Below are 27918 nucleotides of genomic sequence, written 5' to 3'. Positions count from 1 at the left end.
AACCCAGTCTTTTTCTTTTTCTTTATTATGTAGTTTCTGTGTTTATTTTGGAGGATGCTGGGCTCTGTGGTCATGCCTTTGGTAACTGTTCAGAGGAAATGGGAAACCACCAAGGAGTGTAAGAAATTGAGCCATGGACAAAGAGGAAAGTGCATTCATTCAGAAACTTGCTGAAAAGACATGCAAGGGTGTGTTCAGGGGAAGGGGCTGTCCAGGAGCTAAGAACTGAACCCAGTGACAGCTCCATGATTTTGCTCTATAGACAGCAGAGAGCTAATGCCCATAAGGAAATGGAGAAGAGAGGGTGCTAGGAGAGGCAGCAAAGTTGAAAGGATTTCAAACCTACAAGAGAAAACTGGGAAGAGCAAAACCATTAAAAAAAAAAAGTGTCTTGCAAACTTAAAAGAGGTTAAGGAAACAGTGACTCTGTTTTGAAAAATAAAAACATGTAAATTAAATGACAAACGAAAAATGGTGACACCCAAAGCAGTTCAAAGAGGTATTTAAGGGACAGCATGATTTGGGAAAAGGCCCTCGGGAATGTGGGAAATGGCAAAGCAGATGGAAAATTAACCTCAAATTGAGAAACACTAAATGGGTTACAGTGGCATTTATGAAACAGTAAGAGAATTAAAGTCTGAAGGGAAATGGCGAATAATAAATATGTCTAGAGAACATTTCAAATAATCAGATTTGGGAAGTTAAAGGAGACTTAGCACTGTAAGGCAAAAGAGAGAAAAAGAAATCTAGGGGGATGAAACATTTTAAGTCAAGTTAAAGGAGCTGATGCAGCCCATATGTGGGTGACTTTTGACAAAAGGACAGAAGGACCCTGGAAATGGATGTATTGGATGGCATGGATTTTAAAAGACCAGCTTGCATTTGGGGTAGAGTGTTTGAAAATACAACAGGGTGGTAAAATAGTATCAAAAATGTACATAAATGTTAACTGCTATTTATTAGGCAACAGCGGTATACTACGTACTGTGCTGGGCACTTTATGGGCGCTGTCACTAATCCCGCTTCCAAACCCAGGAGTTCAGTGTCTATGAGGTTAAACCATGTGAAACTGTCATGGCTAGTTTATATGGTTGAACCTGATCTATTTGTATGAAGAAGGAAACGGATGCTGGGAGACTTTTCAATACACTGTCCAAAATGACATATCTGGGGAGTGGTGGGACCAGGTTCTTCTCCTGGTTCTATCGTCCACAGCATAGAAATAGCAGTTTGTTCTTTTATCCATTCTTCATTATTTGTTCAGCACCATCTATGTGCCAGACACTCTGCAACACCAAACAGGGCAGAGTATTAACTGCCTTCATGATGCATACTGTCGATTGTTTACAAAAACACCAAAGACAGTCTCGAAAAGGTGTCCAATAGATATATAATGTGAGCCACAAGTCATCTGAAATTTTCTGGCAGCACATTAAACAAATAAAAATTAATTCTAATAAAATATATTTTACTGCACCAAACATGTCTAAACTATTTCAACATGAAATCAATATAAAATTGTTCATGAGCTCTTTTACACTATTTTTAATACAAAGTCTTCCAAATTCAGGGTGTGTCATGCCCTTGTAGCTTACCTCCCTTCAGACTAATCACCTTTCAAGGACTCAACAGCCACCTGCAGCTGGTGCCTACTGCTTTAAATAGTGCAAGTCTAGAGAGAACATGACATATCTAGCCCAATTTTTTATAGTCATAATGATATAGAAAAAAATGATCTACTTGTTTTTCAATGTTATTTCTCATCCCCACACACAACATCATAAGGCACAAATTACAAGCAATGTCTCTTTCACATGGACTTTAGCTTCATACCCTCTAAGACTAGACACCAAAGAAAACTTGTATGTAAGTCATATGCAGGTACAGCAAAAGTCTGTTCGGAGTTGTGAGTATGCAAAACGCAGAGTTTATTCTTGTATTATTACTTATTTGTTATAGTATTATTTTGTATATGAACAACTGTAAACCTACTTTTGCCCTACCTTATACATTTACATATTTTTGGTTTAGTGTTGTGTATATCACTAACAATAAAAAAAAAAACTGCTTGACACTTTACCATCAGTGAATGATGAAGACCCAGAAATGAACCCTCTGCAAACCAGGAAAGCCTCCCGATTCTGCATTTTGCGAGAGTGCTTTCATGTATTTATTGTTCCTGATGGAAATGTTGAAAATGTAACTTGAAGCTTAGCAGTAGCCAGAATTTCTCATATTTTATCTGGCCACTAAATATTTATAATCAATTTTCAAGAGGTAAACAAAACAGTGATAAAACTGTACTGTTTAATACAAGTGCCCAGCAGGTGTTAATGGGGACTAAGCAATGGGGTGTATAATGATATTTCCCCCGGTAAAGAATTTTGCTCTGGAACAAGTTTAAATGGGAGGAAAGCCTAAAGAAATATGGATTGTCCTTCCTAGAAATTGGATGGGGGAATTGAAGGTAATTGGTACTTGCTCCCTGCCAACTTCAGAATGAAATTACTGTTTAGCAAAAAATTATGTTGGAGGGGTTTTTTTCTCCCAAAGAACTGAAGATCTTTAATAAAAAAAGAAAGTAAGAAAAAAGAGACAATATTAACACTGAGTATATGGACTCATTGGTCCAGAATATTGAATCATAAAGGAACACAAAAATTTGGAGCATGAGAATTTCTATATAATTGTCTCCATAAAATTTGAAGAAGAGGGATTACATATAATAATCACCCTGCTAATTCCTTCTTATTGCACTATAAAATGGGAGAAAAGGGAGTGAGTGGAAGGAATAGAGATGGGGGATTAAAGAAGAAGGGGATTTAAGTAGATTCAATTGGCAAAGCAAAAGGGGACCTGTATACCCAACAGTACAAGCTAGCTCCTTGATTAAAATGGTGACTGTGACCTTTGGTTCCTACAACATAACCCTGTGAATGAGTCTCCCTGGGGCTAGTGTCTATGCCAAACCCAAAACATTTGTTCTCCAGTCTGCCTTTTCCAAACAGATAACATATTGAATATTTCCAAACCTCTTGATAATTGACTAGGTTTTTCAGTTTCACCCACATTTAGGGCAGTAGGTTGATCCAACATGAACTCTATCCCCAAGTGCTGGATATCAAAACCTGGCTTGAGACTTCATGGGGTTCAACTGAAATGTAAAAGAAGAAGAAGAAGAAGAAACTTCTATGAATTGGCTGGCCTAACTATGAGTTTGGGCCATAGCTATAAAGTATCTTGGTAACAGATTTTCTGTTGGCCCACGTAAAGGATACAGGTGGTCTTTGTCTTCAGTCTTTATTTTGACATTCCATGAAAGGAGTTCCATCCTGTTTCATGGTTTTGGCCTTTGACTTTGAAGTTTCCTCTGTGCAGTGTATCTCCTTTCCTTCCCCTTGCCATTCACCTGGCCAACCCTTACACTTCTTCCCCAACACAACCCAAACGTCTTCCATTCTGTTTTGTTTTTTTTTTATTTCAGCCCTGCCTCCACAATAGAATTGGCCGTTCTATTCCTTACACTCTTCGCCAACCTACTTAGTTCATATCTCTAATTTTTACATTATTGTTCCTTATTGCAGTTACTTGTTGCAGGCATAAGTTTGCTTATTTTTGTACTACTTCCCTAGCATGGTTCTTGGCATGAGGTGTGACATATATTAAGTATTCAAACATGTCTATTACATAGATGAATGGATGAATATATTGAGGGATAGACGGTCATGGATGGATGGATGGATGGACATATGGATGGCACTTCTGGTGATAACCTGTCAACACACTTTACCACCAAATGTTAACTCTGTCCTGACAGTGTCAAATAATGTGATAAAGCTAAAAATAACTATGAGGAACAAACCCAAAAAAATCAACTTGAAAAATATAAACAGCTTACTTTAGACCCCTATTAGTTACATTGAAAGCTTGTTGATAATGAGGAACTTGACCAAAATTTAGTCCTTGTTTAAACTCCCAATCCATGCAAATTGTCTTGTCAAGGGTCTCAATAAGGGTATGTGAAGTGGAACTCTCCTCAAATGGACCTGCCTGGACTGCATCCACTCAGTTCATCAAATGCCAGCCAGGAAGCATCAAAGGATAAACAAACAAGCACACAACCCCAGTTCCAATTGTCTAGATAATGAATGTTTCTTAACCATAAAAAAAAAAATGTTGAAATTGTCTTCAAATGCCAAGAAATATTTTTTACTTCTGCCTCCATTGGCAACAAATGTGAATACATCATACCTCTACTTGAAACCTTTCATGGGTCCCCATAGCCTTCTGAACAAAATCCAAACTCATCAGGGTATCATTCAAGGTCCTTTATGATGTGGCTTCACAGATTCCCTTCAGACAAACCCCACGGCCTGCCAGCCTTGCTAAGCTATTTCCTACTTCCCCTAGTATGCATATCCCCTTGGTGCTGAGTCTTCTTTACTTAAGGTTATTCCCCTGCTCTGAATCCTTTTCTTGTGCCTCTCCTCAATCCCTTCACTCTTCAAAATTTCCCAGGAATCCACACCAGGAACCAGCGTGGCTCAGTTGGTTGGAGCACTGTCCTGTAAACTAGAAGGTCCCTGTTCAATTCTGGTCAGGGCCCATACCTAGACTGTGGGTTAGATCCCTGGTTGGGGCACATATGAGAGGTAACAGACCGATGCTCCTCTCTCTCATCTCTGTATCTCTCCCTCTTTCCCTCCCTCCCTCGCCCCCTCTCTAAAATCAATAAGCAAATTCTTGGGTGAGGATTTTTAAAAAAAAGATTTCCCAGGAATCTCTCCCTAGAGCCCTTAGGTTGAGTTAGAGGATCTTCCTCTATGTTCTCACAGTCCATCAGTACACAAGCAGCATTCTAGCACTATCATTGTTTATGTTTCTATGCCACTGAATTGTAAGAATGTGGGTAAGAGGATACACAGGCACTGTGTTTTATTATTTCTGTATCCACAGGACTCCCTATAATGCTTGACACATTGTAGACATTCAGTAAATAGTTGTTGAATCAGTAAGTTATCGTACCAGGAAATGATCTGAGATGCTTCAAATGCACCAAATAGAATAGTAATCACTCTTTGCTTCTTCTAGAAGAGCAGTGTTTTATGTTAAAAACAGTATTTTTGTTAAAAATAGAAGTATTTGCATAAAATTTGGATACTACAAGGACACAAAAGAAAATAAAAGGTGCCTGTAATTCTTCCATGCATCGACGAGCCTTATCTTTATCCTCTTTTCTGCTTGTTTAAAATTAAACACCATGTCTTTTCTCCATGCCATTAAATTGTCTTTAAAAACATGATTTTTAATGACCCAAATAGTGCATTGAATGGGTACACAATAGTTGTTCTTTGATTTTACCCCAGTTTCTTCACTTCTCATTGGAGAACCGATTAACTGATTCTCCCCACCACAACACAGTCAATTTTTCTGCAGTATGGCAGCCTAGGCGTGAACACATGACTAGTTAGGCCAATTTCTCTTCTTGGAATTTTTCTGGAGTCTAGTATTCCTAATATTTTACTTTTTGAACTGCTTTTAATGTCAAAGGAATGTAAAGCAGGAAAGTGCTATGACTTTGAAATACCATGTATTTCTGGGAGGTCTTTGAGTGCTTCAATCCAACATACTTTATTTATTAAGTGTCTGCTAAGTGGTATGTTCTCTTGGAGGCCTTTAACAACATCATATTCTTCTCAAGCTGCTAAGAAATGTGGACCTCTGGGGACACCCCACCCAAATCCTGAGAGGTGCGCTCTGCCTTGCCTCCCCATCTGAGTTTAATCTGACTACTGGCAAGGTGACTTTGAGGAGTGGTGGAGATAAGAGTACTGTAAGACAGACAGATGTCACCCGCATTGAAAATGCCTATGCCAAGAGCTGACTGCAGAGATATTATATAAGGCAGACACTGAGGCATTGTCCTTGGTACCTGTCTTTCTCGCCCTCACACCTAATTCATCACTAAATACCTGCGAAACATTTCTCCACTTGGTCCTATTTGTTGCTGCTCCAACTCTTACTTCACTTCCTTTGAGGCTACAGCAGGACCAAAGCTAGTGTCATCTGTCACGTGGACAGTAAGAACATGGTAATGAAGCCTGCTGTATCCAGTCTGGTTCCCCCTAAACTTATTCTCTATACAGCCTTCAAGTCATGTTATACAAGAAAAGTATGATTATATCACCTCCCTAATTAAAACCTTCATTGTCTTCCATTACTTTAAAATAAGATGGAGCTCCTTCACATGGCCTGAAAAGCTTTGCATCATCTGCTCCTATTCACTATCTCAGTCATACCACAATGTACGTTCCCCTGCCTTTCTCTGCTTCTTCCTCACTGGTTTGCACTCAGTCCTTCATATGTACTACCCCAGGGCTTTTGCACAGGCTGTCCCGTTCGCCTGGAGCATGCTTATGTCTTTTCCTACCTAGTTAAAGCTGAATCATTCTGCAGGATAAGCTGTACTTCCTCATAGAAGTCTCACCTGATGGCCATTTTTTCACTTTCATCCAGCACACCCACCTCACTGTTGTAGCACTTGTCCTACATCTATAATTAATCAATCAATGCCTATATTTCCCCTTACACTGTAAACTTCATAAGGAGAGGTATTACACCTGTTTCCTTATTTATCTCCAACCAACTAGCTGAGCCCTGGCATGTAGCAAACGTTCAGTAAATTGACTAAATAATAAATGGAGGGGAAATCGTTTCTTTGAAATTGTATATGATGTGGTTTATGAGTTTATGTGTTTCCATTAGGGAAGCTTGTTAAAACATAATAGAACATGCTTTCAGATCCTCTTGTAAGATGGTCATTTGAACAAGGGCGTAAGGGTCTGACAGGACAGAAAGGCTCTGTCCCATGTGCTAAGTGCAGTCAATTACTAAAGCCTGTACAGGATTGGGGATTCTGAGAATGAGTAGGGGCACATGGAAAAGAGTGCCTGGTCTGCTGGCAGTGCTTGCATGTGTGCCAATACTTCCACAGGTAGAGGCTGCTTGAGATGCTGATGGCACTGTAAGTTTACAGTTTTTCAGTGTTACAGTGATGGTGGTACCCACTCATTTGTTTGACTCCTCTTTGATTCTTCCCTAAAAACTGCCTCTCTCTTCCTTTTTCTAGATTTATGGTCAATGTGACATGGAACGGCAAAGACTTGTCCTTCACTGAGGAAGGCTATCAGGTACACCCCAGGCTGGTGGTGATTGTGCTGAACAAGGACCGAGAGTGGGAAAAGGTGAGTGTCCTTCTGACTGCTGAGCACAGGTGAGGGATGAAAGCCTGGGCAACAAAGGACTCGAATTACTTCTTTTCCCAAATCATTTCCCATTGAGTTGCCCCAGATCCTAGAGCCTTCTTGGCATGAGGCAGGAGGCAAATATTGTCAGGTACAATTGGAATGTTTTCCCCAGGTACATTGTGGTAATTGTATGCTGCTCTCTATGCTGGGTTCTTAAATCTCAGGAGGAAGAGACCTTGAAGAACTTAGGATAATTTCAAAACAATGGAGTTTTGTTCACATTATTGTAGCAGCAGATGTTGACAGTATAGCAGTTATCACACCAGTTTGCTTAAACTTCATAATTGTGTACCATGTTTACACATTTAACCATATGGATGAAGCCTTGTATTCTCATTGACTCAGTCTTTTACTTTAAATCAACTAATTTCCAAAATTTAAGTGTGTCACTTTTATAGAGCATAGGTTGGAGAGGGAGGTTATATTTCCCATACACATTATACACATATATTTCCCATATGCACATTTTCTAGTACATATATATTAACTATAAAAAATATCTTGGCACCAAAAAAAATTATCTCACATACCACACAAGCCATATTCTGAATCAGAGAGGGAAGACATCACAGGGATTTACAGATGATGGCACACGTACAATGACAATAGCTGTCCCAGCAGCACTCTCTCCTACCCCATAATTGAACTCTCAAATTAGTCACCACAATCTCACATAAAGAGTGAAATAAAAGACACCAAAAAGGAAGCCTTTATTGTTATCTTGTCTTTTCTGATGGGCAATGCATGGCTTCCAAACTATTTCACCAGCTTGAGATTTATCTTCACTTTGCACATCACATGGAGGCCTGAGAGACCCCAGGGGGCTAGGAAAATACCAGATGCAGTGTGGGTACCATACTATAATTAACTAGGCTCAGAGGAAAATACTGTGCAATGGAAACATTGACTTTGGCAGGGTGGGGGTCAGTGTGACAGATTCCCAGACAGGAAAGATGAAGCTGTGGAGGGTTTTGTGTGCTCCATCCAGCACTGACAAAACAGACATTTCTCCTAGTGCACTTAGAAAATTCACCAACTAGACTAATTCTGGAGCATAAAAAAAGTCTAAATATATTTTAAAAGACTGAAATAATGCAGAATGTATTCTACCACATAGCATTAAAGTAAAAATTTATAACAAAAATATATCTAGAAAATCAATAGATGTTTAGAAGTTAGGTAACACACTTCTAAATAACCCGTGGATCAAAGAAGAATCCAGAAAGACATTATAGAGTGGTTTGAATGGAATGACAATGAAAACACCACATATCAAAATTTGGAAGAATAAAGCTGATGATGTGCTAAGAGGGAAATTCATGGCTTTAAATGCTTATAATAAAAAAAAATGTAAAGTCAGTGATTTACATTAAGAAGCTAGAAAGAGAAGAACAAAGTAAACCCAAATGAAGTAGAAGGAAGGAAATAATAAGCATAAGATTAAAAATCAACAAAGTAGAACACAATATAGAAAGGAAATTGACAAAGCCAAAAGCTAGTTCTTTGAAAAGATTAAGAAAATTCATAATTCTTAGCAAAAATGATCATACAAAAACCACACAAATGCTAATAACCAATACTAAAAGTGCAAGAGGAGATATCAACCAGACACTGCAAATCCTATAGACATTAAAATTATTTTTAAAAATTATGACAAATTTATGCCAACATATTTGACAATGTAGATAAAATGGGCAAATTACTTGAAAACCCACATTTTTCTAAAACTGACACAAAAAGAAATAGTTAATCTGAATAGCTCTAAATTTGCTAAGAAATTTATCATAACTAAAAGCTTTTAAGCTTTTCCATTTAAACAAGAAAAACTTCTGGTCTAGATGGCTTCACTGTGAATTCTACCAGACTTTTTTTTTTTTAAATGACACCGATCTACACAGAGTTTTTCAACATATTAATAATAATAATCCAGCAACATATTAGAAAAATATAATACATTGTGGATAAGTGGGTTTATCCTAGGACTGCAAGATTGGTGAAGCAGGAATGTATATGGTCATCTCAATAGATGAAGAAAAAACTTTTGATAAAATCCAATATCCATTCATGATAAAGAAGGTAGATTACCCAATCTGATGAAGGTTATCTATGAAATCTTACCCTAAAACCAACATATTGTATAATGATAAAATAATGAAAATATATCCACAAATATACATTCAAATTACTTTGAATAATTACAACAATGGGTAAAGTCTTTTTAATAAATGGTACTAGATCAACAGGGTATCTGTAAAAAGAAAAATAAACCTCGACCTCACAGTATACACAAAAATAACTTCAAATAAATTTCAGACTTAAACTTAAAAGATAAAACTATAAAGTCTATGGAAGAAAATATGGGAGGATATTTTTGTGATCTGGGAAAGCAGAATGCAAAAGACATCAAGCATACAGTAAAAGTAATAAAATGGACTCCCTCAAAATTTAAAACTTTTGCCTGTGTATAGCCATTGCTAGAAAATCAAAAAAGCAAACCACAAACAGGGAAAAATATTTAAAAAATATATATGTATGTATAACAAAGGACTCATATTCAGAATATATAAAGAACAACTATACATCAATAATGAAAAGAAAAAAATTAAAATTTAGAAATTGATTTAAGCATGAAAACATGCCTTAAAATCATTGTCATCAGTGAGATACCGCTTTACACACAGTGAACGGCTAAAATGAGAAGAAAGACAAGTGTTATAAGGATATGGAGCTACTGAGTATCTTATATATTGCTGGTAGGAGTGTGAACTTACAACCACTGTGGAAAAGTGTTTGGCAGTTTCTTATAAAGTTAAATGTACACAATCCTTATGATCCAGCAATTTCACTCCTAGGTATTTACTGGAAAGAAATGTAAACATATACCTCAAAGTAACATTTGTATAAGAGTATTCATTTTGACTTTATTCATAATAGCAAAAAGTCAAAAAGTACTCAGATGTCCATCAACAAGGAAATGGATAAATAAATTGTAGTATATTCATAAAATGGAATGCTCCTCATTAATAAAGAATGAACTAGTAATTCCCAAAACAATGTGGGTGAACTTCAAAACCATTATGTTGAATGAAAGAAGCCAGATACAGAAGATTACCCTGTATGGTTTCACTTATATGAAGTTCAAGAAGAGGCAAAACTAGTCTGTGGGATTAGATATCAAAATAATGGCTGCTTTTGTGGGAGTAGGTCATTAACAGGAAAGAGGCACAGGAAACTTTCTGGATTTATGGCAATGTTCCTTATCTTGAACATTTGTCAAAATGCATCAAACTAACACACGAGATATGTTTATTTTATTGTATGTAATTGTACCTTAATTAAAAAAATTGAAACCCTTCAAATTGAGATACCCAGTATAATTAACTACCAATTGTACTGAGTTTTATGTTTAATTCCCAGAACTGAATACTAATTATAACAATGTTAACCACTGTTCAGTGAACATCTAATCTTATTTTTCTCTTAGGTGGTACACCCAAGGACTGAGGGGCAACTTTATTTATTCATTCATTCAACAAATATTTATTCAGTGCCCTTTATGTTTATTCTTGAGGTTTGAAATCTATCGGTGAGCAAGAAAGACAAAAATAAAAATGTCTGTACTCATGAATGTTAGGTTCTAGTGTGTGTGAAGGGAGGTGGAATGGAATTCTGTGTACTTTTGTGATGCTTGAGGGAAATACTGAGTTCCAGTTAATTGTCCCTTGTTTCCTCCTCTCTTCCCTGTTACATCCCTTGTGGCCCACCATACCACCGTACTAAGTGGTTCCTTTATGCATCTGGGACTTTGTGCGTGCTTTTTCCCTGTACTGCTTTCCTGTGTCCTCCCCTTCTTTTACCCATCCTTCCAGGTTCTGGTTTTTCTATCACCTTAAGTATGCAAAGCCAAAATGCAAGATATTTTTTTCTTATCCTTAATAGGAGGAGGAGAACTTGAGCCTCTCTGCCTATGTTGTTGAGTTTGGAGTTATTTTTCAACCTTTTGAAGTGACACAATCTGGGGGCCACTTTTGGAGCTGTAGAGTCATTCTCCCTGTATGGATAGACCAGCCCTTGATCAAGCGTGGCTCATACTTGTGCATTTTGCCTGCTTCCTATGGACCTGTATTACTTGCCCAGGAGCCTCTTTACAGAGAGGCCACCAGAGGGCAAGTGATAGCATTACATAAAAGAAGGCTGCCATTGATATCCTCCATTACCAGATACCAAAAAAATGCCCTTTTAATATTTTGTGTACCCTCCTTCAAATTCCTGTTGAAATACAGTAATTTCTCAAAAAGGCAGCTTGGGGAATTGCTGCTGAGTTGAGCTTAGGTTGTACAAATGCTTCCTGTAGCTGGTCTATTCTCTTGGCACTCAGGAGATTCAGTGTTTCAGAAATAGCTCCTTGTGCTTCTATCTCAAAGAAAGAGGAAGCCAGTGGAGCAGGTAAATACCAGTCATGTTTTCCTTAAATCTGTACCCTGAGCGGCACGCACTGGTACAGCAGGTCAGCAGAGGGGAAGGTCTGCAACCGGGAAGATCTGTTATTCTGCTATTGAGAGGCAATTTCTTTTTATCTCTGAGGTCACCCAGTGGCGTCAGTATAAGCAGCAGCATGTAATGAGGGTGTCTTGCAAACGGCAACAAGCCCATAGAGGGGCATTTGTCTTCTGCTGGGCCTTTGTGTGTGGCTAGTGTGAGTTACTGCAATGCTCTGCATAGTGCCTGCCTGTGTTCAGCAGACAGAGAACTCAGTTTTGACCAGGGTTTCTCTTGCAAACCAGGGCTTCTGTACCTGTTGTCTCTCTTTTTCTTCAATGGGTTTGCTCTGCCTTGGAATTTGGCGGGTCCAGCGCTTCTCAGAGATGCTTGAAAACAATACCAGGATGCCAGCCAATTGTTAATCCAGGACTGTGCAACGAAAACTTTTGTGTGCCAGCTGAGTGGCTAACATTCTAGCAGGCACTAGGGATACTGCAAGAATGAGTAGGAAACCATTCCTCTCCTCAAGTAGCTCATAACTGAGCCACCTCTGGGGAAAGAGGGGCGAACACGACTTGGTAAGTTGGGAAAATCGTAATGAGGGTAGGGACGTTGGCATTGTTCCTTGAGTGATAGATTGGATTTCTTCAAGACAAATCAATTTTTTATTAACTACATAAAAAAATGATTTGGGAATAATTTTATTTACCATTTTAGGGTTATACTAGCTATAAAATAAAGAAAATATGTATGTGTATCTACTGTATTTATCTATATATACACATACAGACAGACGAGCTTTAAAAGGGATATATATTGAGAGACAGAGATTTAAAGAAATCTTCTTTTAAAAATTTTAAATATTTGTATTGATTTTAAAGAGAGAGAGAGAAACATTAGTGTGACAGAGAAACATCAATTGGTTGCCTCCTCTATGGGCCCTAAGGATTAAACCTGCAACCTAGGGATGTGTCCTGATTGGGAATCAAACCCCCAGTCTTTTGGTGTGTGGGACAATGCTCCAACCACCTGAGCCACACTGGCCAGAGCAAGAAAGATTTTTAAAAGCAGTTGAGAAGTTTTGACTCCAAGAATAAATAGGATGAAAACTATAAATATTAAAGGAAAACAACCCTCTTATTTTCCAGAGAAGTGCTAATTAAAGATGATAAAGATGCCTCAGAAGACATAAGGTAGACCCATAATTATGCCTTCCTGAACAAAATGTCCCATTCTCTTTGTTCTGATGTGTCTGCTTCCTCTTCATTCTCACCATTGCATTCTCACTGCGGCCACTGGTCTCAGCTGCCTTCCACACTGTGATCCCTCCCTCTAGCCCAGCTCTTCCAACCTCCAGACTTGCCTGCAAAACATGCCCATGTGGATAGTCCACCAACCTCTAACTTCATCTTGTCCGAAGTCAAAGTCATTACCTTCCTCCCACAAATATGGCTATTTTCCTGTGTCCCAGTACAGAAAGCTTTATTTTTATCCTCTCAGTATCCCCCAGGCCCTCATATTCAGTTGTCATCTGCTCATGCATAGCATGTCCTGATGTTCCTGTCCCTTTGAATATTTTTCCCTCTTGCCAAGGACAACCCTTTCCATTGGTTCTACATCTGCATAATCCGAAGTGTTTTCAGTCCTTTCCATTTCATTTCTACAGACTTGTGTACTAACTCCCAAGAGTGCAAACAGCTTGCATTGTAATTGTTTGCTTGCATATTCATCTTTACTTAGACTAGAGACCCATCAGGAATAGGTCTGTTGCTCTCATGTTTCTTGAGCACTACCACCAGGCTTCATTTCTGATACATAGAAGAGCCTTGATACAATCTGCTGTTAACGATGACTTTGGTCACCATTTATAAAGAGCTACTTTATACCAAGAACTATGCTGAGAATTTTACATCCGTAATTTCATTAAGTCATTTCAACAACTCATCTAAAGTCAGTATTTTTATCCCTGCTTCATAAATGGAAATTCAGGTCTAAGGAGGCTAATGATCAGCTTCAGATCCCTCAGCTAGTATGTTATGGAAACAGATGTGAAAAGTTGTCTGCCTGACCCCAAAGGCTACATTCCTAATCACCACATTATTCTGGTAGTAGGAAAAGCATGATTTAAAGGAGAAATTAAGGGAGTTCCACCTACCCTCAGAATGAAAGCCACCTCCTTTTTGTCACTGGGTACAGCACATTCTACCCAAACCCAACTAATTGGAACTTGGGTTATAAGTATTTATCACATCTCATGGGCCCTGTCTTTTATGGTAGAACAGTTCCACCTTCTAATTTGTCTCATTAAAGAAGAGGATTATATCCTGTCCCTTGTGTCTTGTGCATTATGAAGTAGATGCCCGTTCAAAGCATCCCTAGAAGAGATATGATAAAAGGGTATCTTAGAAAAAGCTATGTTTGGTCTTTGGTGTATATAGGTCTGACTGTGGCATATCAGTGTGTATCAGTTCTAGTTAGGCTTTCACCAACAATGGTGTGTGCATGGTGCACTTATTACCTGATGTGATTTCTCATTATAGAATGCTCTCACTCCCTCCCTTCCACATCATTGTATTTTACCTACCCCTCCATGACTCTCCTACCACATTTAAGCCAGGATGACCAAGTGAGTCTCCAGAATAATGAGAATGTGCAGATTTCAAGTGTGTGGGTGTTCGTTGGTGTATAATATCAGTAACCTGTAAAAATATTCATCCTGCTAAAGGATTGAAGTATTTATGCAAACATTGTACTTAGCTTCCACATACACATTCCCATGATTATGTAAAACAAAAATGTAGGGAAATTATAATTGATACCAGTAAATGACAACTGGTAGAGCACTTGTATGGATTACTGAACAAAATGTCCCATTCTCTTTGTTCTGATGTGTCTGCTTCCTCTTCATTCTCACCATTGCATTCTCACTGCGGCCACTGGTCTCAGCTGCCTTCCACACTGTGATCCCTCCCTCTAGCCCAGCTCTTCCAACCTCCAGACTTGCCTGCAAAACATGCCCATGTGGATAGTCCACCAACCTCTAACTTCATCTTGTCCGAAGTCAAAGTCATTACCTTCCTCCCACAAATATGGCTATTTTCCTGTGTCCCAGGACAGAAAGCTTTATTTTTATCCTCTCAGTATATCCCCCAGGCCCTCATATTCAGTTGTCATCTGCTCATGCATAGCATGTCCTGATGTTCCTGTCCCTTTGAATATTTAAGAGAAATGATATGGGAGAAAAGCAAATAAGGAAAGAAAATGCATCAGGGTGTCCAACATTTTGGCATTTCTGGGATACACTGGAAGAAGAGGAGTTGTATTGGGCTGCACATTAAATACACAAACATTAAAACTGATGCGCAAAAAAAAAGTTTTAAGTAAATTTGCGATTTTGTGTTGGGCCACATTCTTTGCCATCCTGGGTCTCCTGCAGCCGTGTGCTGTGGGTTGGACACCCCTGGACATATTCTCCAAGTAGATGGAAACATATTATGGCATCTGCTATGTGCTCTCTCTGCTTAGAAGAACAATGGCAGCCTATTGATGAAGGCATGAATGAAGGAATACTCTCTGTTTGCCTTCAGGTTTTCACTTTTTCCTTTACCATTACATCTCCGGTGCTCAATAGCTGAGACTCAATATTTGTAGAATAGATATGAGAATGTATGAAAACATTTTTTATGAACATCCCCAAATTTGAAACATCATTTAGTGTGGTCATTCTGTAAGTGTGGTCCACTGAGCTTCCTAAATCAGAGTCCTTGGAAAGGATGTAAGGGTCTTAGCCCTACCTCAAATCTAGAGAATCATCATGTCTGACTCTGCTTTTTCATACGGTCCCCTAGTGATCCTCATGTCTATTAAAGATGTAGAGCTACTGCTTTAGAGCATAGATTTATTCCTTCTAACTGTGACAGAATGGTTTCATCTAGGTCATCCTAGTTATCAAGAGTTCTTGCTTCTTAGTCTTTATCCCTTTTTCCTTTGCAGTATACACTGCTTAGTAGCAATGCTTAAGAGAAATGATATGGGAGAAAAGCAAATAAGGAAATTGGAGTCTTTTTATACCTTGAATGAGACAGTAACAATGCTAAATAAAATGTTGTTTATGGATATAGTTTAGGGCCTATCATGTGGTCAGTCCTGAATAAGTATTGAATTATTATTAAATGATTGTTTTCAGTTAAATCTGTCCCCAATAAACAGAGTATGTTGAATTATATGACTCTTATTTATTCACACATTTATTCCATTGAACAACATTTCCTGAGTAGTTACTATATGCAAGTCATCATACACGATGGTAGTAGGACTTGGACCAGCCCTTTATATACTCAGAGTCTAATTAGGGCACTGGGAAATGCTCATACCTACAAGACAGTGTGAAACTGCCACAAAAGATGTTCTGATAAAACTCTCAGGTATTTAGAGAAGAGATGTATTACATGTAGGGAGAAGGATCAAGGGCATCTATACAGAGAACTTGCATTTGAACAAGGTCCCAGAGAAGAAGCATGATCTGAACTTCTGAACATGTGTAGGGAAACCATTCCATGCAGGAGGAACATCAAAGGCCAAAGGCTAGAGGCAAGAGTGCTCTGGGCTCATCTGAGGAAGCTCATATGTTTTTAATGACCTTCATCCTTCTATAATCTTCTCCTCTCAGAGTGTGAGTGGGGCCACGAGTATGATGAGGTATGCCTTCAGTAATTATGTTAGATAGCAAAAGGGGGTTTTCAGTTGACTTCACATTCATCAAAAAGAAGATTATTAGGGTGGGCCTAACCTAATCCCATGATTCTTTTAAAAGGAGAGAAATTTTTTCAACTAGTAGCAGAAAAGGAAGTAAGAGAGATTCGAGCATGAGAAGGATTTGAGGATTGAGAGGGGCACATGACCAGGAGTGTGGGTAGCCACAGGAGCTGAGTTTAGTCCCTGGCCAATAGCCAGCAAGGAAACAAGGACTTCAGTCCTACAGCCTCAAGGACCTGAACTCATCCAACAACCTGAATGGATTTGAAAGTCAGTTCTTCCCAGATTCTCCAGCTATGAGCCCAGCCTGGCTGACACTTTGATTTTGGCTTTGTGAGACTCTGAGCAGAGAACCCAGCTAAGCACTGCTGAACCATGAGATCATAAAGAAGTGTTGTTTCAAGTAGCTAAAATTGAGGTAACTTGTTACATAACAATAGGAAATGGATACAGATTGTTCTAAGGGAAATTATGGGCATGAAGGACCATGCTGGAACTGGAACTGCAGACTACAGGACTTTATTCAGTAATCTTTTGGGGCACTGTAGAAAAAGGCTGAGATAAGAGAACAACTTAAAAATAATAGTAAGAGCTAACATTTCTTTGGTATGGATCATATACTATATAGGGTGTGAAGCATTCAAATAAACAAACTCATCTAATCCTCACATGAATACTGTAATACAGATACTACCATTACTATGTTTTATAAATGTAAGCAATGAGGCCCAAGGAAATTCAATAACTCGCTCAAGGTCACAGAGCTAGGAAGTGGCAAAGCCAGGATATGTGAACCCCATAAACTGCTTCTTTAGAAAAAAATAGTTATTGGCGTGAATCTTTGGGAAAAATTCTAATAGGCTATTTAAGTTGCTCAGGTTAAAGGGAATGTAGGTGTGAGCAAGAACAGCAGCAGTGGGATCTGAGAGAAATTTCAAAAACAGAATTGAAAGCAGATGGCATTCACTGGATAGTTTGCTGAAATATTTGTGACAGAGAAGAGTCAGATTTTTTTTTTAGATTTCAGGCATGGGTCTGTGCTTAGGCATTTTTGGATTGAGTATTTCCAGCAGAAATTTGCCATTCCTGTAAATGACATTGCTCATTTCTCTTCCCTCCCTCTCTCCTTCTTCTCTATTTCTTTCCTTTTTCTTTCCTTTTCTCCTCTATTTCTTTCCTTTTCTCCTCTCAAATCCACATTCAAAGTGCCCTTTTGTAAAATGGGTTTGGTAATATCACTTCCTTAGCAGAGTCTGTGTGAAATTTAATTTGTTTCCTTATATAATGATCTTTAAGTTTCTCAAATTATGTGAGTCATAGAGAGGGAAATTTAAGCTATTACAAAAGAGTGGATATTATCATCTAGAGTCATGTGTAGTGACTATTTTAAATAACCACACAGTACAAAATATGTTAGGTCACAGTGGGAAAAATATAATAAGTCTCTAGCAAATTAACACATCAAACTGAAATAAATGATGTCATTTCCTTGTGCATGTGTATGTGTTCCTGTCTAACACTGTTTTTTGTTTGTTTTGTTTTTAGTTGTAACATCCGCCCAACTCCAAAAAGACCAGCAATTGAACCAGTGCTCCCCACAAAGCAACATTCTATTAAAATTTTTCTAGACTTCTGAAATTTAAGAAAAACAATTCATAGAAAAGATATCTCTTTATGGAAACATGCATTGATGAGAATGTTAATGATAAAGATGACTAATGATGATGTTGGTGGCGATGCTGTTGATTGATGTGATGCTCACAATGGCAGCAGAAGTCATTAGTTCAGCTCCTGTTATATGCCAGAGTTCATGCAGAATGTTTTCAATGCACTATCTCACTGAAATATCATAATATTATCTGCATTTTCTCATATACAAAAGGGAGAGAATAATAGTACCTACCTCATAAAGTTGTTGGAAAAATTAAAATAATAATCAAGTTCTTAGAACACAGACTGGTGCATAGTAGATTATCAGTAAATGCCGGCCCAATTACAATTGGAGCTCCAAAATATGAGAGAGAAATTGGAAGCCACATGAGATAAATGGCTTGCCCAAAGTGATAGAATTGAGCCCAAGCAGCATTACAGGAGAGCCAGACTCAACAATTATGTTATCTGCAGTATCCATCTCTACCTAACTCACAAATCCAGTTGATGAGGAAGCTATGTGAGGGTTATGGGGGCCTGATTAAGCTGACAGATGGTATAAATGTAAGACAAAAGCTGTACCCTTGATACTTTGCCATTGCCATCAATTATGAAAATGAGTGAATAGATTATTTAAATTATCTCAGATGAGTAAATTATTCAAAGGGCCTCTTGGAAGTATTTCTAGAAACTCCTGGACAGACAGTTGAAAACCATTTTTATTTTTCTGACAAGGTCATCAACTCATCTATGTTGTAGATGAAGGCAAAGCCCTGAGCTCCTCTGACAGAAGGAGGAAGAGAAGGAAAGTGGGAGGGAGGCAGGGAGAATAACAGTGACCTTTAGGCCCACCCAGCACTGCAGAACATAGACTGAGACTCCCATGTGCCATACAGGAGAAAGATTTTTGTCTAGCTGTGTTCCCTGGAATAATAGATTCTTTCAGAGTGCCACAGGGGTCTCTGAGTACATAGGGGTTACCAACACAGGATCCAAATTTAACCAGAGGTGGTAATGCTTTATCTGGTTGCTATGTTGGTATTCTAAGTGAGCTTTCATTAGGGGAAAAGATATACTATTTCTAAAATAAATTTGAAGGTGAGTAGAATAAAGGTATTGACGTTAGTGAGCCTCTGGATATAATTGTAAGCTCAAATCTATTGAGCACCTATTATGTGCCAAACCTTACAATATTGGCTTTCATATTTATTATTTCATTTTAGCTACATGATAACCCGGTAAAGTAGGTGGCATTCTCTGTTTTTTGAGTAGAGGAACCTCAAAAATATTCAGAGACATTTCTTATTAATAGCTGAGAAAAGATTCAAATTTAGGTATTGTGAGTCTCCAAGTCTGGCGCTCATTATTCCACTTGCACAGTTTCTAGGGTAAAGGATGGAAATTTTTCACAAAAGACCTAGAGATTTTTGTGGATGGTATTTGCCTTTGAAGTTCAGCAAAGGGGAAAAATTATAATAAGGAGCTCTTTAAGTAGTCTCAAATTTTACTCTTTAGGATAAAGAAGTAGTAAGTATAAATATATGATGTAATTAAACTATTTGTCCAACCATTTGCCAAGCGAATCACCCAATGATCAGTCATCTAATAAGCCATCTATCTGGCCATCCATCCATCTATTTGTCCATTCACCAACCCAACTGAACAACTGTCTTTTATCTATCATCTATTCATCCACCCTCAAACCCACTCACTCACCCACTACTAATCTGTTTGGCAAGTATTTACCAATTACCTACTCTATGCCAGGCCTGTGGTAGGCATGGGTGCAACAGAGATGAATAATACAATATCCTTGCCCTTAGGAAGCTCACAGTCTAGTGGGAGAGACAGAGAGATGAGCTTTAATTACAAGATAGTAAGAGCAGTACTGATAGTATAGTTAAGCCTAGGGCACCAAGGAACACCTATCCAATGTTGGTGTTATGAAAAATATGAGAAAAGCCTTCCTAAAGAGCTAACATATTTCCTGAGTCCTCATGAAGGAAGAAATATTTATCCGAAGGGCAAGGGTCATCTGACCCATTGTATTGACTGAATCACAAACACTTGAGGGTCCTGATTATTTTCTGCATTTCACAATTTATCTGGATAGCATCAGCTGCATTGCTTCACACCCCACGTACAATGACATGACCTCAGTGGTTTGTCGCCTTGACCTGCTTCCTACTTTCTCAGCATTGTCTCTGTCAGTTTCTATTATTGCTCCATTTGCAGGCTTAGGTGCAGACAGGAATGACATTTGTCTGCATGAATAGAGACAGAACAGTGAAGCATTCTACCCCACCCAGCAATATGCTTCTGGCTACAAGTGGCTGTGTCAGGCTGCCTTCTGGAGGTAGTTTGGTTTTCTCAACTGTGCAATTGGCAGCAGAAGCTGTGCACCCCACTACACTGTTTTTCTTGGCATTGAAGCCTGGGTTGGGCCAGAGGGAGAGGTAGAGACAGAGAGAGATTCAATATTCCTGGCACTGATCTCTAAGCTGTGGAAGACTTACTGTGCTTTCTAGACTCTGAAGACAAAGGAATTGGCTACCCGATATCTTGAGATAATTCTCCCCCCCACATTTTGTAACATAATTAATAATGAAAAATAATTACTGTCTTCTGATTATAGCCTAGGGGCTATATATGCATTACTTCCATCCTCTTTTAACAGACATTAAGCATAAGTACTATCATCTCTCCCTCCAGTTCATATACAAAGAAACTGAGGCTCTGAGAGGACTGACGACTTTCCCAAGGTTACAGAGCATGTGACAATGTCTAAATTCCAATTCAAGTGTATCAGACACCAAAGTCCATTTTATTTCGATGACACCATATGAAAAAGGTGGGGGCATCTTTATATATCAGTAGTGAAGTCTGTGATTGCATTAATTATGAAAACCTACATTGGGAGCTTCTCATGCCTTTATGGCAACATTCTCCCAGTGTTTGCATGAAGGGCTATTACAGGTAAAAGATGCCCCCACAAATGAGGCTCCTCTTCCTGAGCTTAGCTCAGAGCATCCCACTGAGCTGCATGCACACCTGCCACACAATCAGTCTCTTGCATCTTTGTGCAAAGCCAGTCAGCGTTACTCTTGGAACCTGAAGATGTAAATCGCCCCTGACTTCTGCAGTAAGCTGCCTGTTCATTCTTTATTACTCCAGCATATGGTCCGTTATCTGTAGCCATTGTCTTTTGAAAACACGTTTTAAAACTCATCTCAATCAGATCTATAGAGTTCTTGGAGTTTATTTTCCTTCCACTTGAATTATAATTTTGCAAATTAGAAAGACTGAATGGACCTGTCTGAGAAAGAAGGAGGCAGGGACTGAGTCATCTGATTTCTCTCAGCATGCAAACAGAGTCCACTGGAAATGCATATGAGGGAAAAATTCAAAGCTGGGAAAAGACAAGAGAATTCACTTTTATTTCCTTGAAGAGAGTTGTAGAACGACTTGAAGAAACCAATGGCCTCTCTCATGCTGTGTTTAACTTTAAAATTTGAAACAGACCACCTGAGCTGGAAGAATCCTGATTTTTCATATCATCCCTCGCTGTGCTGACCTCTATGTCCACCAGGGGATTATAGCTGATGGTGTATTTTTTTATTTCCTGATTAAAGTATGTTTGAAGAAAATAGGACAAGCAGGTACAAAGTAGGAAATAAGGGCAAAAATCAGATTTAGATATTGGATCCTGACGACCACCCTTTTTATAGGGAAAGCTGGAACATTAACCCCCTTTTAACAGGCAAGGACACTGAGATACAGGCAGGATAAACGACTTATTCAAGGTTCCTTAGCAAGGACTGTACACATTCTCTCCAAAGACAGCATTTGAGTTCGTAACTTGAATCAACACAGCAAGATTTGAGTTTCGTTACCAAAATGACAACCTAGGTTTTGCATTCAGGAATCGCCATTGCTTTGAAAATGGGTGAGGATTCAAAAATACGGAACACCCATCAAGTTAGCTTGTCAACCAACCAGGAAAGAGGTTAGAGACAAGGATATGTCTAATCCAGAGCCCCAAATCCCAAAACAATGTCAAAAGATAAGAAACTGGTCTGTGCTGACAAACAGGTCAGCACCACGGTGAGTGGGAATGGGCTGGTGCTCTCACATGCACTGGTTAGTAGCTGAGACATTTAGGGAAGAAAGGAGGTTTGACCGACTTTATAGGATTGAATTCACCATGGATAACATTTATTTCAAGGATCCAAGCCAACCCTGAAGAGTGGTCATTCTTTGTGTTTCTCAGATAATCAGTGTTTCCATCAGTAAAACGTGGTTTCTGTGAAGATATTACTGGTACTATTTATTAAATGCTTCCTGCAGGTTAGAAAGAGCTGTAGATACATGACCTCTCTATCAATTCACACAAAAGCCCTATATGGTAACTATTATTACCCCCATTTTATAAATGAGAAAATTAAATAATACAGAGGACAAGCTAATTTCCAAGAATTTGAGCTGGATTTTAAACCTCCACTTGTCTGATTCTCAAACCCATGCTTTGACAACTAAGTTCTAATGTTTTCCTCAATCAAATTCTAGAATGCAGGCAACATCACCCAGTGTTGTGTGAGGCAGGGGATTTGAGTGGGAAAAGCATGGGGTTTGTGTTTCTTTTATAACTGAAATTCCAAATAACAAAAACAAAAAAGCCTAACTATTTCTGAACATTGTTATAGGCCCTGAGCCAAACATATTATATACATAATCACATTTTTAGTTCACCACAACCCTAATCAGAACATATTATAATTATTTTTGTTTTACAGATGAGAAAATTGAGGACCAGAGAAGTGAATTAATTAGAATGTAGTCACCCAGCCACTTCATAACTTGTGTAGGATTATAAATAATGTATGTAAAGCATCTAGCATAGGGCTTGGTACAGAATAGAAAAAATGTAATAAATGGGAACTATTATGCAAAGAACAATATGGATTTTTAAATGATAGTTATTCGGGTGGGGGTTTTTTTGTGGGTTTTTGTTTTGTTTTGTTTTGTTTTGCATTTTGAGGACTTTTAGAAGCCTGATGCTAGCATTCTCTATTCTCAGAGGAGTTGAGCTTAAAGTTTAAAGATGATCATACTCAAGAATCATCATCTCTTTGTGTTCTCTCTGAGTCCCCCACAAGGGGAAGAAAGCAGAGATATACACAATTAAGCAAGTCCCCGGCCAGCAGTCAGAAAACTGCCTCTAGTTTTTTTCCATATCTACTTTACTTTCTAGTCCAACTTACTTGAGTGAACATTAGTTCACTGCTCTGAAAAATTGCAGTATCTTCTTCACCTTTATGTGACTCTCTACCATGAAGGTCAAATGAAATGAAACAATAAATAGCAACTTGTAACCCATGAAGGGCTATCTAAACTCTGGGAATTTTATATTATTATGTGTATAATGACATACAGCACTCTGATCAGGATGCCTCTTCCAAGTATGTCTATTATCTGAAATTTCCTTTTTCTATTCTTTCCCTTTTTTCTCCTTATTATAGCTGTTTAAGCAGTTGAGCTCTTAAAAGTATATCCATAAGGTCACACTTCTTGGCATAAGGGTCCAAGAAAGTTAGTTACATTTATAGTTATAAAAGTAATGGTATGCATTAATTGTGCAGAACCTTAATCCATAAAATGGAATTAAAAATAATTGTCAGGTCTTTGGATTTATTGATAGAGCTAAAGCAATGCCAGGCTGCTCTTGGCAGGACCTTCTTCTCTGTGCACAGAGTTATATTAATAGGCAGTATCAGTTCTATCTAAAGTAGAGAGCTGTGAGCAAAAAACATATCTATCTCCCCTTAGGGGGAAAAAATCAAATGCATTTCCTTAGTGTCATTTTGATATACAAGCCCTGCGCCTAGAGTGTTGATAAAATCCATGCCTTGCTCTCCCCTCTTCTGCAGTTATAGCCAGTGTCCTGCATCCAGGAGCTAACTTCAACTTCATGAGACATGCACATTGTAAGTGAGATGGAACTAACCTTGACTGAATCCATACTGTGGGCAAGGCTTGTGGGGAAAAAGTCACATAAATGAATAAATGTAGTTCTCACAAGGCCCTTTATATAATAAAACAGCTAATATTGGTTGAGCACTGACTATAGGGCAAACAGGTTAAGTGCTTTGTAGGCATTATCTTATTAATTCTTTCAGCAATCATATGATATGATTATGCCTATTATGCCAACTTTACAGAGGAGGAAACTAAAGCCCAGAAAGTAAACTTAGCCAAGGTCACACAGCTAGTAAGCAAATGAACTGATACGCAGACTCAGTTTCAGCCGACTCCAAAATCCACATTATTTTTAGTACACATTAATTACCAAAAGAGAGCAAATAAAGTTGATACTTGATTACAGGAAGAACATAGTTATGGTGGTCATGTTTGTACACTTAATTATTCAGTGGTTTTCTTATGATTATCCATCTGCTATATATGAGGCCCTGGGCTGGGTGTTAAGGCCAACAGAACAGCACCCCCTCATCCCTGACCCAGTGAGTCAGCTAGGGCTGGTAAGCATATGAGTACTTGTAATACTTGATGAAATAAGCAAAGAGGAGGACCCAGTTTTACAAGGTCAGGGTCTGCTTTCCAGAAAAGCCATCCTCTATGTAGCATTCTTAAGGTTAAATAAAAGGATGCAAGGCAGAGTAGGAGACGGTTTTCTGTGCAGAGGGGCTTGCATGTGTTGAAACCTGGCACTGAGAGGGGCTTGATGTATTTGGAAGCCTGTGATTAGTGCTATGAGATTCACAAGCCAGTGTGGGTGGGACAGGAGTGGAAAGGGAAGGTGATGATCAGAAATGAGGTCAACAGGAAAGCAGAGATCCAGAGCAGCTGGGGAATGGGCTGGGTCACTTAGACTATGGTCAAGCATTTTCACTTGATTCCAAGTGTAGTGAGAAACCATTGAAAGCTTTAAGGGGGAAGAGTGGAATTATCACACATGCAGAGAGATTTAGAGTAATGGCCCAGGCTGCTTCTTGGAGGATCAGCTGAGAGAAACGCTGTCTGGGGCAGAAGCACCAGTTGGAAGCCCAGACTAGGATGGTGGTCACAGTTAGAAAAGAAGTGAACAAGGGAAAATATTCAGATATCATAACTACCAACCCTTGGTGATTGATTTAAAATATATGGGATAAAGGGAGAGAGATAAATTAAGGAATATTTCCTGGGTGGGGTTTCAAGAACTCATATTTGGCATATAAAAGAGAAAGTGTGCACTTTTTCAATGGTTGAAGGTGGGATGATGAGTTCTACTCTAAGCTCATTGAGTTTGAGGTTTCTCAGGCAGTAGAGAGGAGCTGATGAAAGACAGGAGTGCGGGCTCTCAACATAGAGATAATGAATGATGAGCGGGCAGTAGAAGAGAACTGAGCATGGGCATAGAGGGGCAGAACGGAGGAGAAGGACATGTAGAACACATGCAGAGAAAAAGGAGCTTGCGTTTTGGCAGAGCTAGAGCTGTCAGAGAGGTGGGAAATAGCCTGGAAAGGGCAGGATGATGACAGTCTGGGACATAGAGACTCAAGGAAAGTGTGAGTAACTTCAATGTCAAATGTGATGCACCTGTTGGCTTTAGTGATGAAAAAGTGACTACTGATTGTGGTGAGGCCAGTTTTAGAGGAGAGGTTGAACTGTGTTCATAGCCCAAATAATGGGCTTAGTGTTAGGCTACAGGAGAGATACCTGTTGAATTATCAAAGGGAGAAAGAAGATATGTGCAGAGGTAAGTGAGTTTGTGTGGTATGTGGGTTAAACAAGGACTCTGTGAAATAAGACAGATTCATCAGCTGGGAGTGAAGATGAAGCTGGTGGAATTACAGTCTTGTGGGCAGGTGTGAAGCCTTGAAATAGTTTCTAGGGAATGTGAGATAGCCAATGAGGAAGAGAGAGAAGGCTTCCAGCTAGGGAGGGAGTCCTTACATTTAAAGGGGTTATGTGATATTCTTTGCCTGTACTCAATAGTATACAGGTGATGAAGTGGTTGGACTGACTCAAGAGTTGGGGAGGGGGTAGTGGTGTCAGGTGGGTATGACACAGTTGGAGCAGGGTAATTGTGGGTATGGCAAAAACAAAACAAAACAAAACAAAACTGTTACTGTGATTGATGTGATAGATGAAGAAGTGTAGGTTAGAACTGTGAGGAAGTGGAGCCACAGGTGAGTAGATCAAATGGGAGAAAGTAGAGCAAACCAGGGGCCAATGGCCAAAATGACATTGGAGAAGAGACATGAGGATAGCTGATTGAGAGCACTATGGATTGTCTAAATTTAGAATTGTTGAAATCAAACAATTCTAAGTGACTTTCACCTCATTGGGAATGGGTGCTAATGTGAACTGGAGATGGTCAGTGAAGAGGTCAAAAAACTGACCTCTAATTATATCAGAATAGTCTGACAAGTATGTGTATTTACAAAAGAAATAATATAATTATATGAAAATAAGACAATTCCAAAAGATGTGGGAGGTGATAAATATCAGCCGTACATAGATGAAATCACCGATATCATCCTCAGGTATTGAGTAAATCGTCAAGGGCTCCCAAGGCCAAATGCCAATTCGAAGTCAAATGCCAGCAAATTTCAATGTGCACATTGGGATTTCACCCCAACCATCAAGGCTTCTGGGATCTTATCTCTCAGTGGTCCTTATATTCCTCTTTCCCTCTCATTCCCTTTGTATCAGTATCAGTCATTTCATCCAGGCTGGGCACCTTTCTAGTGCACAAACATGTCCCTTAAATACAACTTCTGCACTTTTGTCTGCACTAATCATTTAACTCAGCAGTCCCCTTTCTCCATTCTGATTTTTCAGCCACTTTGCCTACTCTGAGCCTGCATCAGTTGCCACTCCTTTTATAATATTTTCCCTCTCTCATAGATTTGCTCTCTCATTTTTGATGCTCTCTGCATTTATTTCACCTTTCCTCCTTTGACACTTGTAATTTTCTGTTTTATTTTAATTCTGAGGGCATTTTATCTTATTTATCCTACTGATGGGTGGGTCCTTTATAGAAAGGGACTTAGGTCAGGGGTTAGCAAACATTTTATGTAAAGGGCAGCTAGTAAATATTAGTTTTGTATGTCAGCTATACTGAATGTATGGCAAGCACTCAATTTTGCTGTTTTAGCATGAAAGCAACCATAAATAACACCCAAGAAAATGAGCGTGGCTGTGTTCCAATCAAACTATATTTATGGACACTGAAATTCAAATCTCGTATAATTTTTCCATGTCACAAAATATTATTCCATCTTTTTCAACCATTTAAAAATGTGAAGTCAATTTTTAGCTTGTGGGCTGTACAAAACAGTTGGCCCTTGGGCTGAAGTTTGCTGACCCCCAGCTTAAAACCTATTTACTGCTGTATCACCAGTGCTGGAACAGTTAATGGACTAGGCACTCAATAAACATTTGTTGAATGAATTAGCCAATAAATCACTGTCATCCAACCCTAAGAGACCGAATACCTGGAGAATAGCTTCACTTATTGGTTGTAACAGTCAAAATAATTAGGAACCTTGGGATTCTAGCTTAGGCTACAGTTTGTGTGAATCTGAAAATTTTTTATTTAACTAAGGTGACATAGCTCATAAGCATTATAGTTTAACTTGAATTTGGGTCTTCTGATTCCAATTCTAGGGTTCTTTTAACTGAGTTTGCCAGTATAAGTCAACAGAGAGAGTAATGCTGAGTA

The 27918-nt window shown here is 38.7% G+C and overlaps 1 protein-coding gene across 1 annotated transcript in view; it reads left to right on the top strand.

The window, feature by feature from the left end:
• The window catches only part of GRIN2A (glutamate ionotropic receptor NMDA type subunit 2A), a 366398-nt gene that overhangs the window by 253094 nt on the left and 85386 nt on the right, over window positions 1–27918 (top strand). The window contains exon 3 of the mRNA XM_054589568.1: window positions 7130–7244. Within this exon, the coding sequence (XP_054445543.1) occupies window positions 7130–7244 (115 nt within the window). The remainder of the gene's footprint in view (window positions 1–7129; window positions 7245–27918) is intronic.

This window comes from Pteronotus mesoamericanus, unplaced genomic scaffold (genome assembly GCF_021234165.1).
Source record: "Pteronotus mesoamericanus isolate MK-2021 breed Mesoamerican mustached bat unplaced genomic scaffold, CSHL_Meso_final scaffold_167, whole genome shotgun sequence".
Taxonomy (NCBI): Eukaryota; Metazoa; Chordata; class Mammalia; order Chiroptera; family Mormoopidae; genus Pteronotus; species Pteronotus mesoamericanus.
This window is presented reverse-complemented; position numbering and strand designations above follow the sequence as displayed.